Raw genomic sequence first — 13,151 nt, 5'->3', positions numbered from 1 at the left:
GAAAAGCGGCACGCCAGGCAGCTCCCATCACACCGCAAAACGGAGGCGACTCGCCGCACGGAGTCACGACGAAGAGAAAATTATTGTCCTCGGCTTGAATAAGATTTCCATGAATACAAGATGCAAGCGCGAAAGAGGTCATCCAGATAATGCAGCCGAGATTGGAGAGGCGCTTTCATTTTTTATTGGAGCCCTTTTAAAGAAAATGTAAAGAAAGAGGGGAAGAACGAGGGGAAGATGATGGAGAGAAGACAGGGTAGACCTACTGGCACAGAATTTTTTAATGAACTGGGGGTCTCCTTTGATCCGGTGCATTTTGATGAGGTGTACTCAGCTCGGCGCGGCGGTTCGGGCGGGCCTGCAGACGACTTTAAAATTATACCCGACGAGACGAGCCGCCTGAAAGAGGATTTCCTCTCGAAGACACTTCCGTCGAGATGATATTGTCGACGGGAGAGGCATTCCGAGAACCGGAGGAGTGTTCTTGATGAGAGAGTCGAGGCGAAGGATGGATTGGCATAAATTGACTGCCTATCGTCGAACGCAACCAGGCTTTACAAAAATTAAAATTCCGTTTTATTGTGAGAGAACAGTTTTTAAGGTCACGCGCGTCATTTTTGTATTACTTTTTGGGAAAATTTTGAATCCTGAAAACTGAATCTCTACACTTTCACTTCTTCCCTCTGTAACAAACTCTTGACACAGATCTGCTTTCTCCTAAAAGGGAAACAAAACATGATGGTCTGCTTAATCGACCCTCCCTCTTAAACTTGCGTCTTGTGATTATTTTGGAAGAAAAATTGTCGCTTCACATCAATTTTTCATAATTAACTTTCAAAAAATTGGCGATATGCGCCAAATTCAGCATTGTCTGACGTGGGTTTTAAAGCTCCCGAGAGTTGGATCTAACAGGTTGGCAACACTGGCCTCTTCCATTTACGCCTGTGCTGAATAATCTATTCCTGTGGAGGCACCTGGCCCCCCTGAGAATCGATTCATTTCCATAGGTTTAAATAGAGAGAACACAATGTTGCCAACTTGCTGGATCCGCCTAAGCCCCTCCCTTCTGGAGCGTTACGTATTCCATGAATGGCCTCTATTGGGGCTAATCGGGAAAAAACGAGGCAACGTTGGAATGCTCATACGGCGTCAAAACACAACATAGGCATTTTAAGCTCTATCATCTATCCGATGCCACGATTATCCCAACGCGAGTTCGAATGTTCGCGCCAAACACAGTGCGGCCAGCGTTAAGCGTATATCAGCGCCTGCTAGACTGCATGAATACTTCTCGCATTGCGCCAAACGCAGTGCAGTCTGTAAGTTGGCAGGAGACGCACATCAGCACCTAACTGTGGGAATGCTGTAGGACTGCGTGTCATCATACTTGACTTTCTGCTCCAGTTTTTACCGTACTTAAAGCTCTGTGACATCTAAGTTCCCTATCCTCCCTAAGCCCTTCAGGGACTTAGCACTACCTCATTTCCTCTAAAACCACCTGTCACCACCCTTTCACTCCCGAAAAATCTCAAAATACTCCCGCAAAAATTCCGAACGCAACCGGCTTTACAGTCTGAACGCGATGCCCCTGCGACACCTTGGACGCAAAAAGCAACAACCGCTACCGTGCGTACTTGCGGCTACGCTAACTGCGGTTGACGCTCCCGCGGGGCCCGTTACTCACGATAACGCTCGCCACGATAACGCGCGTCCCGCCGGGCCGCATGCAAACGAGCAGCGTGAACCAGAGGGCGGGGGGAGGAGGCAAATCGCCCACGCTCAACTTACGAGCTTTGGCGAGTCGCGATGTTGGATGTTGCGAAGGTGGGGAAGTGACGCTGGCGACTCTATTATAGTCGCGAGTTCGGAGCGAGCGCGACTTCATGTTATTACAAGCCGCGTGTCGCCGCGTTCGGAACTTTCGGGAAGTCACTTACGAATGATCGGAATTGCGGGGGCTGGGTGTGCATGCAGAGCAGCTCATACAACTGCAAAGCCTGCAATGGAGAATTTGCACGCAAATTTTGTATTATTTCATCAAGTGCTTAAAGAGCTGATTTCACAGTATTAATTAGAATTTTTTTTTATACGGGAAACAGTATAAAAATAGATTTAAAAGTGAGAAAATTCACCGCCTAGTGACATCATCTGGCGGCGTTTCCCCTTTAAACACATGTATTTTAGGAGATAAGATGATTGTGTCATATCTTCTCCAATAATTGTTCAATTCATGAACGAAGGGTATCCTCGTGTTCAGTTCACTCAGTAGTTTCCACCTAAACACGAAATTCATCAAATTTCAGACACTTGCAAATTCTCAATTTAATAGAGAATGTAACCAGTGGCGAGGCGTGAATGATCGATCATCGATATTTCGCCATTCGAAGCTACAGTGAAGAATCGATTATTAAGGTGCCTGTTGCGAACACCCTGTGTATCGATCATTTTCCATAAATTCAATTGGCAGATCAATCAATGAATCGCAAAACACGCCACGCCACTGAATGTAACCGTCCAAAAGGAGAAAAGTCTACGTTACGATTTTGGCGCCAATGTCTAGACATATTCTTGGGAATTTTTGGCACGAAACCACCTACAAATGTTACATTAAAGCAGACTTCAGTTGAAGTTGGCACTTTTAAGAACTACGATTTGAATAAATCCATCATCGTGGATCTAATATGCCCCATGCGAGGCTTCAATTTGTCGGATTAAAATGCAATTCAACATCGTTTACAAATGTACATCTCTCCTGGGAACCCAATCTAGGACCTTATAGAAACTTGCCTGCTATGACCTATGCTATGACCCTGAACATGATCATACGAAATAATCCTTGCTAGGGACGTCTTTTCAAACGCCGTGGCAACCTTCACACGTTGACAAATTTCCTTGGGCTAGTTACGAATTTTGGGGGGAATTAATAATTATTTCACCTCCGATTTTTCAGAGAATTTTTTTCGTAATTTATCGGAAGTGTCTGAAATTTTCAAGGTAAAAATTCATAACTTTTTCCAAAATATTTTCAGGGAGGAAATTTGGTAACATTCGAATCCTGGTACGGTGTTTTTCCTGAGCAGGTAGATAAGTTGTTTCGTCATGGCATGCGCGATGGTCTGTTTGGCATCCATGATCTCCCGGCGCGGTACCGTCTCATTTCTGACGCGATCTTAAGTAGAGATACCAGCGGATCTTATGTCAGATTATGTCTATCTACGTCAGAATTTCACCTCTTTTGCCTATATAAACTCCCGGATCCACTATTTGGACCGCGTTAAGCGGAAAGAACCAAGCCACATTAGCTATTGCTGACTTTCATTAGGCGATTTAATTTTCTACATAAAAACGATTGTGCGGATTTCGGTGCAAATTTCAGTGAATTTCCAGCACAGTACGAAGCAAATCCTTAAAATTTTCAAGGTAACCCGCACAAACGTTCTCTTGTGAAAGATTTAATTAAATTAGCGGGTCAAATTCGGCAATAGCTGATGTGGCTTGGTTCTCTTCTGATATAAGCAGTCCACTTCATCGGCCACATTTCACATCCGTAGGTTCCGACAGGATTGACACAACAGGATGTCTACTAAAACAGGCTGGTCAAAAATAAGTACTTGTACAGTGCTTTTTCAGTACATTCTCGAGACATTCAGTATCTCCTCCAACAGCAAAATTCCGTACTTTTTCAGTACTTCCATTTAACGAAATTAGAAAAAAATTCAAAAATTTGAAATTACGACAAAAATGCAATAAAATTTAAACAAATTCCGGACCTTTTTGCGGAATTTCCACACTTTTTCAGCACTTCCGGACCGTCCTTAAAAAATCAGTTCTATTTCCGGACTTTCCGGATTTGTAGACACCCTGGTCACTAATCTACTCGAGAATATCCGTGCGGCGACGGTGCTTACCTCTTGATCCAGCGGACGAGCCAGGCGAAGCAGCCGTTCCTGCGGGCGGCCTCGGGGAGCTCGCTGGCCGGCAGCGTCTTGTGCGGCGGCAGGATCGTGATGATGGTGTACACGATGATGCACTGGTAATCCATCCCGGCTGGGCCCCCGCTCTAACTCCTCGGCTAGGCCCCCGCTCTAACTCCTTGGCGAAACGACGGCGCGACCGGTGGCACCGGGGCATGGGCAGCGCCCCGCCCCCGCCCCCTCCGCCGACGTCACCGCCGCCCCCGCGCCCCGCACACGAGCGGCGCAACCCGCATCACACCTGAGCGTCACATTCGTCGCCGACCGGGCGCCAGGCGTAGCTTCCCCGCGGCGGGTAGCCCACGGTTCTCCGGTATGATCACTGTTGTAAGGTTCTGGATTTAAAGTTCGAGTTCTTGTCTTACTAGTTCACAGTGCGCACACAGTTCTGGTTGCTGATTAAAAGTAACTGCCAGGCGAATATCAGGGTAAGTTCAAAGGCTACACACGGATGAAAAAGAATGTTAGTGGTTAGTAAAATCCTGCCGGCTAATAGTTGAAATTGATAGACAAAGCGATAGACTAAGAGGACGAAGGGAAAATAAAGCGATACTTTGAATGGAGGTGAGTGTTTGCGATGGACGAAGGAGGTAAGTGATAGACGGACTAAGGACCAAACACAAATCCATCATTATAGTTAGTCCTGTGTTTTCTCCCTCATTTCATAAAAACCGCTCGTCTCAATCAATAAAATCGTTCCATTTTTCGTGTATCTCCTTCGTATATTGCTTTGTCCACTGGTTTCAAAAATCAGCTCACTGACTGTATATGATCCTCAGAAAATCTATTAATCAGTACAAGACTTCCGTTTCTGATCATGAATCTGGAAACCACGAACATTCTTTCAGAATTAAGAGAGAGAAAAAAAACTTCAGTTCATGCGCGGTACGCCGATGTTCTCGGTGAGGGTAACGGAAATTTGTTGTCATATTGTTTGGCAAACGAGTTGATTTTCGGTGAGATTATTGGACAAATTTTCCAATACCTAGAGAGGAGATGAAGTATGTTGCTATCCTTTCAAAGATATTGAATCCTCAAAGGAAGTTGTTTCCACCAATTCTATACTACAGACACAAACACTATACTTTTCAAATCAATTCAGAGGTGAAATCCACGAAATTTTCCGCGATTCTCAAACATTTTAGTGTAAAAACCTCTATCCTATTTGACAAACTGTTGGTCGATTGACATTCGACAGAAGCAAATTATGTCTGCATAAGAAAATATAGGGCCTTCGTTCAAGGAAAGTTTAAGGCAAAACTTTCAGCCCGCCCCCAATGAATATCTAGGCGCGACAAGTAACCAACTCGGGTTTGTATTTTCAATTACATTTGTAAGGGCGGAGCCTTTTTTAAAGTTCTGCAACACATTTTCATTTTCGTTCCCTAAAAGTTTTCCAATTTCCGTGTTGGGCTCTTATCGAAACGGAACATTCAGACAGACGCCTGAAAGAGAGAATCCATCTGCATATAAACTCTTAGATGCGCAAAAAGAAGTGAGCGTCTACAATTGGAAGCAAATCAACAAAGGAACAAGCGTTACGGATCGAGGGATGAACTTGGAACTCTTTCATTAAGCCACGGCTCCACAAGCAGTCTGCGGCGTCAACCATACAATGCGATGCTTTGAAACCCGCTTGTTGCAACACTGATAAGACGATTCTTGTCGCAACATGCGTCTAGACCAACGGACGGACGGACGGACGGACGGTTCTCTGACACATTTTGGTGAAATTTCCTGACAATTGAACAAACACCAGATTGTTAAAAAGGCATAGTTAGAAATAGTTTTCAGGCAAAAGTTGTTGTTCGAAATGTCAAACCCACTCGAGAAAACAAATGAAAGTGATTTGACGATTTTTCCATGAAATTTTCGTCACTTTCCTCGGCATTTCCAGGCTTTTCCCTGACTATTTAAATTCCCTGAAATTTCTCGATATTCCTTGACTGTGGCAACCTTGGTTATTTTGTGTTTTACTCGTATGAACCAAACTTTTGTGTCGAAAAGTCTCTCAGCGTACTCCTCTCTGTCGTAACACGACAACATAGAGTTTGGTGGCGCGGTTAATTTTGCGTCGCGGGCTGTCTGTGGAGCCGTGGCTTCAACTTCCGCACGTCGAAGTGCTTTTCGCCGCGAGCTAGTCGGAGTGTTACGGGAGACTTGCTGCTCTTGTGTTTGCGATCGAACGGCTTCGAAATGATCACAACTCGGAATAAACTCCGTAACTAATTCAGTTCAACAGTTCAGAAACCTAATTCCAGCGTTTTCGGCGCATCCAACACTACACGGGCAATTTAGCCGCCTGCTCCCGGAACTTGAGGGTGAGTGGAACTTTTAATTTATTTTCCGGGCAGCTCAGTCGGATTGCTGGCGATTCCTCGACTTTTGGACGCGAGGACCTGCGAGTGAAACAGTACACGCGAAAACGAACCAATTCGTGGCCCTCCTGACATAAGGGCGTAACTGCACTCCGCAAAGAACCCTGTCGTCCATACAATTTAATGATTTTCTGGGCTCATCTCAATGTGTAGTTACGCCCTTTTGTCAGCCAAGCGACGAATTGTAACGTTTGCGACGTGTGTTTCCGTTTGGCCGTTGAAGTTAATCAACGTGGACTTGTTTGCTATCAGTAAATTAAAGTCCGCTTTTTCGACATCTGATTGTGAATACTGCCGTAAGGAAGAACGCCGTATGGAGGTCTCCAGTCGTTGCCAAATTTCCTTTGATAAAACACGAATTTCCAGGTAAACTTGAGGTTATTCTCTTTCAATTTTTTTAGATAATTTTGATCGAAATTTCACCGAAAAGTCCTAAGAATTTTAGGAGGAAATATTCAAATTTCATGGAAGAAAATTTGGCAAACTTTCGCGAGTTCATACGACGTTTTTCCTTAGCACCGACACTGTTTTGGGATTTAACTTGAGTATTTTGCCGGCAGGCGAGTGTTTGGGAACCACCCCAGGGAACAATAAAGAAAGAGGGCAAACCAACAATGTTTGAACAAACAACCCCATTTTCCCTCGCAAAAATCCAATCGAGAAATTCAGGAAAAATATTCAAACCTAACTGGACCGAAAAGAAAAGTCTAAAACCACCCTTAACACCGGAATCATCCTACACTGAGAAAAAACTATGGTTTTATAAACCTATTAGAGGTAAATATGGAACACCTATAATAGTCGTAAATAAACTAATGATTCTCGGTCTGTGAACCATACTAAGGTCTCTGTACCTAATTAAGGTACAGAGACCATAACTAAGGTATATGTGCTATTATTATATGTAGAGGTACTACTATTAGTGGTGTTCCATATTTACCACTAATAGGTTTATAAGCCATAGTTTTTTCTCAGTGTATTCTAAGAATAAACTTTTGAAGCTATTCTTCAAAAGCATGCTTTTTTGGAGATCTGTTAAGTGAAATTTTTCAGAACACCATGGATTTCGTAACTTTTACGTTTTTTTTACGCTCATAAAGTAATTGCAAGAATCTTTTGAAACGCACAAGCGCAAAAACTCGATTTTTAGATGCAACAAGTTCTATTACGCCATCCATTTTTCGGGAGCTATCAACTTTGTCTCAGAAAAGGATTCCCCATTTTGAGGCAGGATCATCGATAACACGGCAAAATTCCAGGATTTACCTCGCGGTTTTAAGGAAACAAGATAAAAGCAAGAGGAAAAGGGGGCATCAATTTTGTTAATTGCGGGCTCTACCCTGAAAAATTCGGCAACATAGATTTTCCTCGGCCTGGGTCACGAGGGTACGGTTCAATTACTTAATAGCCGATAGGAGGGGACAGCCAACAGCGAAAGCGGGTTCGTCTACATTCGGCGTGATGGACTGGACACCAGCATGAAGAAACGGCGCTACGTGCTCGCGGGAAATTGGGACCGAAGGGTTCTCGGGTTCCTGGGTTCCAGGTTCCTCCCTGGAGTTCGGGAGCGTCCGATTTATGGCCGCGCCGGGTCATACTTCGGTGCGATAACACGACGTCGCCACTGTGACGAAAGGGCGTATCTCAACTTCCACAAGAGCCCCGAAAAGCACGGAGTTATACGGCGATCAGGGCTCACGTGGAAACCGAAATACGAGCTTTTGTGAAAGGGTCGATGAGACCCGGGCAATAACACATAAATTAATGGCCCGACCTCCCCCGCCGACCACCCTGGATATCGCTTCGGGAGTGGTCCCGCCGAACCGCGATCTGCTTCGTTTTTCTTTTAAACTAAATAAAACTATTTCCCACTCGGAGAGATAAGAGTTTTATTTATCAAATCATTCACTCAAAAGAAAATTCTCGGGATGAAAGATGGGTTTTATCAGCGTGAATCTACACTCGAAGTAAATAAACATCGAAATAGTGTAGTTTCTGATCATACAATGCTTGATGCAGCCGTATGATATCAAACTAGAGCTTCCCATGAGAAATTTTAAGCATGAAACTTTATTCGGTCTTTAAATGATCAAAATCCGTAGGTTTAAAACACTGATTGCAAAATTGCGTATCTCGTGATTAAGCGTGAATGCTTAGTGCCGAAAATGCGAATACTTTAACCGTAAAATTGCGCAATAATCGAGCATATCCCTTCGAAACGACAAACCGTAGTATTGTTAGGGAAAAACGCTCTATAAACATTCCAACATTTCTTCTGATAAAATATTTATTTATGAGAACCGTTAAGAATACTTTTCCTTGGAATGCTCAAATACTTTTGATCGAACTGCAAATAAGATTCTCTTAAAAAAGCAGGAAAATTATTTGAACACTTTGTAGAAAATTCTAATTTTATCGGTAGGAATTCTTAACGACTGGACGTTCATATTATGAACCTCATTCTGAAAATGGAACTACAGTTTCCAGCTCATTTCAGAAACGACATGTTCGCTATTAGTTTTGCCTCGGAGATACGAGGTTTTTTGAGGATAAGCCATGCAGAAATGGCAATTCCATACTGCAAAAGGTAGTCGATCCCACGTTTCCCTTTACAACGGCAGAGCAGGCGGCGGGTAAAACACATTCTCTCGGAGTTCTGAGAATGCCTGCGGGCCGACCCTTTTGCGAGATACGTTAATGAAAGTTTCAGTTGAACGGTGCTCGCTATTCCGTTCATTCGAGGGAACTCTCGGTAAAAGGCAGCCGGACTCAGTGCGCGAAAAACTCTAGTTAGTTATAACCCTCCGACTCCTCACTCCACTTTAATTTCAAGAGACGGCTGACACTCGTGGAAAACTCACTCGTACAGCGCGGAGCGGGGGAAAAACGCAACCCGCAGTGCACCGTGAGCCTCTATTTGCACGCAGATAGAATAAAACGGAGGCTCATTCTGAAACAAAAGTAATGAAATACGTTTCGCCTATAGCTACAGCTCTTCCGTGCTGGGGAAAACCGTCGTATGAGAATTTTGACGTTGCCAAATTTCCCTCGACAAAATATTCATTTTTGAAGGGAATTATGAATATTTCCCACTGAAATTTTTGGATAATTTAGATCAAATTGCGAACAAAATTCGCAAACAATTTTGAAGAAAAATTACCGCAAATTTCTCACAAAATTCGTAATTTACCTGAGAAAATCTGGCAACGCCGAAAGGCTCATACGTCGGTTATACTTAGCGAGGCTGAGCCGGAGAACCCTGGGCAAATATTTACGCGGGAAATGAACACGGGGCGCTTTCGCGGTGGCGGGGTGATTACGCGCGGCCCAAATATTTGAATATCCTCGGCCGCTTTCTGGTTCGGAGTGTGGACCTGTCAGCGCTATAACATCCCGCCAAATATTTACCCGCCCCGAACTGCGACCTCGTGCCCTCCGAAAGGGGTTCCTCGGCACCCTCCCGAGGGTCAATTCCGGGTTTTCGGGCGCGATTTGGCGCTGGCGCCGCCCCGCGACGAGTATCCCGCCGAATTATGAGGTTGCGTGAGGAGGCTTGTTTGTTGCTGTTCCGCTGGTTAGCGGCATGTTAGTTCCGGTGGCCGGCGCTACCTACCGCGCTAATGAAAAACGCCGTATCGACCTACGGGTGTTGCCAAATTCACCTCCATAAAATATTTATCTTCCGGAAAATACGCGTGTATTTTCTTATGAAATTTTCAGATGTTCTATATGAAATTGCGATTGAAATTCCCTAAAAATTTAGAAGGAAAACATTTACAGATTCCCCTACAAATACGTATTTTTCTAAAGGAAATTTGGCAACGTCTGAAGGCTAATACGGCGTTCTTCCTCAGCACGGCAGGACAACAGACCTAAAAAGTATTAATTTTTCATGCACCTGTTCAGCGCAGCGATGATAATACGCATTAAAAGCGTGCCGAGTATTTGGATTGGATTTAATTTGATTCGCTCTTGTGATATCATCACCATCAATTGGACGTATTTATGCTAGAAGGAACTATGCTACACGCAATCTCTATGCACATAGTTCCTTTTGGCATAAATATGTTCAAATATGAAAATCAATCCGGAGTTTGTAGTCCGTCCAAAACGGAACCATGCACGCGTCCAGTATAGATGGCACATACTGCTGTTTAGCCTGTGGATTCTATGGCCTTTTCCAAACAGTCAAAAGTAGAGATCGTTGATTTTTAATCATCCGAACAACTTCCATGAGTTCTATGGATGATTATCAACAGTTTTACGACGTGGGATTCGGTACTTTTTCGTTGCTAAAATGCGGGAAAAACAATTTTTTCCCTAAACTTAGAGCCCCCTTATAAAGCACTTTTGGAAAAAATTCCGATAAGAACATTTTTTCATTTTGACTCATGTAACACGCTTATGCAGCCTGGCAGATTAAACCTGAGATCAACCAGTATATATTGTCGCTCCTCTGATGTTAGGGCGTATCTTGATTTCCGCATGAACCCTAGAAAGCATGGATTTATATGTGAATTAGGGCTGACGTTGAAATTGAGATACACCCTTCCGTCAGAGGAGCGACGACATTGGTACTAGAATGGATGCTCTCTTTCGAAACACTGCAGCAGCTCCGTACTGAAGTATCTCTGTTTGCACAGCAAATGAGAGAAAAGTCGGAAAAGCCCGATGAAACGCGGAGGCTCAGGTTGAGAGCCAAGTTGAGAACTCGACGCGGTGCGAACGGGCCCTCGCGGTTTTCAATCGGGAGGGATTATCCGCGAGTAAACAGACGGCAGTTTATGGACTGATCGAGCTTCGGCACCCCCCCCCCCCCCCCCACGATTCCCGATCGAGAAAAATCGGTCGGAGATAAGGCGTTAGGCGGGGATTACGAGGACTGTCAGCTTATAAAACTGAAGAAGTTATCTGCAGGCAGCGCTTCAATCATAAAGGCGGGCGCCATGTTGCCGTCACTTCGGAAAATTCATCGATAATTGGGCTACATTTTGCAATTAGGAGCCACGATTTCTGGCTCATCCGTAAAAAACACTTATGTGCATAGGGAAGCTAATGATAGGTAGGATCTTTCTAAATTGAGGCCGAGATTGCAGTTCCTAATTGCAAAATGAGGTCCGATTCGTCGTTTTTCGGGCGAAGGAATGTAATTCCGATCCATTTTTCCAGGAGCTACGATTTCTGGCTTATTCGTAAAAACACTTACGTGCATAGGGTGCATAGAGGTTCAGTTTGATCGTGTTGTCAGTGCTGATGTTTTTTCATATTTCAAACTTCAAGATTTTGCTACTTTCCAGCCTTAATCATACAGTTCCTTGACTTTCCCCAAAAGTCTCTAGCCTAATACACCCTAGCCTAGTAGCCTATAAACACCCTTCATAGGAAAATTCTCAATGGAACGAAAATTCCTGGACTTTTCCGAATTATCCCCTGAACCTTACAATACTAAACATCCTCAATTGATACACGAATTTTATTTGAAAACCGGCAACAATGGCCAGAAAGAACTTACTTTCGACGGAGCTCCGAGCCGTTGACGACGGAAAATGATTGCACGAAATGTGCCCTACAACGGCTTCCGATTTTTCAGCGAGATTCGGCAGTATTTGAGACTCGGCTACCAGATTGTGCTGATATTTTGTCTTTTCTCAAAAAGCAACAAAACATGATGATGCTCGTTTCATCACACGATACGACAAATTTGGCTTCAGAATCCCGAATTGTGGCACAAGGCTGAAATTCTACAGGATCCGCAAGCGGAACCAAGCTGGATCCGGGATCCGTTCCGCTGAAACGAAGCGTTGCCGAAACAAATCGTTTTCAATGGCGTGGCGTGCTTTGCGATACATCGATTGATTGTCATTTGAACCTATAGAAAAGGATCGATAAACAGGGTGTTCGCAGCGAACACCTTAATAATCGATTCTTTACCATAGGTTTAAATGGTATAACAATCGATACATCGAAATTCACGCCACGCCACTGATCATTTTCAATGCATCACGTCAAGGCGTGCAATGATTCATTATTTCCGCGAGGGAACTTTGCAAATACATTGCCCTTGTTGACGCAGCCGAGCGCATAATGCACAAAAAAAAAGTTTGATCGTACGGATCGAAAATTTGCGTTCCACGTTGATCGAACTATCCATTTTTTCGAGCGAAACTTTCGATTTGTACGACCCAGCGTTCGATTTCATTGTACAGCCTACTGCCATGCTAAGGAAAAACGCCTTATGAGCATTCAGGCGTTGCCATATTCGTGCGGATAGAATTTCAGTTTTAGAGGAAATTTATGAACATTTTTCTTGGAAAATGTCAGGAACTTCGTATTTAACTGCGGATAAAATGCTCTGAAAAAAAATGGAAGAAATAAATTCAAGAGTCTTTCGGAAAGGTCGTGCTTCATCAAATGAAATTTGGCAACATCTGAGCGCTCATACTGTGTTATTCCTTGGCACGGTAGTACGATCGAGCATTCCATTTGTATAACCTAACCTCTTTTTGCAGTTTGGTTTAATCAAAAAAATTGTCAAAAATAAACGAACAAAGTTCCTACCGTTTATGAAAATTGACAACTTGAAACGAGAATTCCTTAAAATTCCACGACACCAACCCCTCTTGATATCCAAGAAAAACTTGACTATTCTCCTAAACGCGTTCTACATCAGTCTGCTGTGCTAAGGAAGAGCACCATATGAGCCATCTAGCATTGCGACGATTGCTCCGACAAATCAAGAATTTTCTTGAAAATTTGCGACTATTTCTCTTCCGATTTTTCAGAGGAATTCATTCGTAAT

The 13,151-nt window shown here is 43.8% G+C and overlaps 1 protein-coding gene across 3 annotated transcripts in view; it reads right to left on the bottom strand.

Annotated features, from left to right (window-relative positions):
- sxc (O-linked N-acetylglucosamine (GlcNAc) transferase sxc) overlaps positions 1–13,151 on the bottom strand; it is a 164,797-nt gene that overhangs the window by 67,491 nt on the left and 84,155 nt on the right. The window contains exon 1 of one of the 3 annotated variants that reach the window (XM_019047385.2): positions 3,909–4,159. The exons of the other annotated variants lie outside the window; for them this stretch is intronic. Within the exon in view, the coding sequence (XP_018902930.2) occupies positions 3,909–4,042 (134 nt within the window). The 5' untranslated portion in view covers positions 4,043–4,159. Of the gene's footprint in view, positions 1–3,908; positions 4,160–13,151 lie in introns of those variants that run through there. 3 annotated transcript variants of the gene reach the window in all.

The sequence above is a fragment of the Bemisia tabaci genome, chromosome 6, assembly GCF_918797505.1.
Source record: "Bemisia tabaci chromosome 6, PGI_BMITA_v3".
In the NCBI taxonomy this organism is placed as follows: domain Eukaryota; kingdom Metazoa; phylum Arthropoda; class Insecta; order Hemiptera; family Aleyrodidae; genus Bemisia; species Bemisia tabaci.
This window is presented reverse-complemented; position numbering and strand designations above follow the sequence as displayed.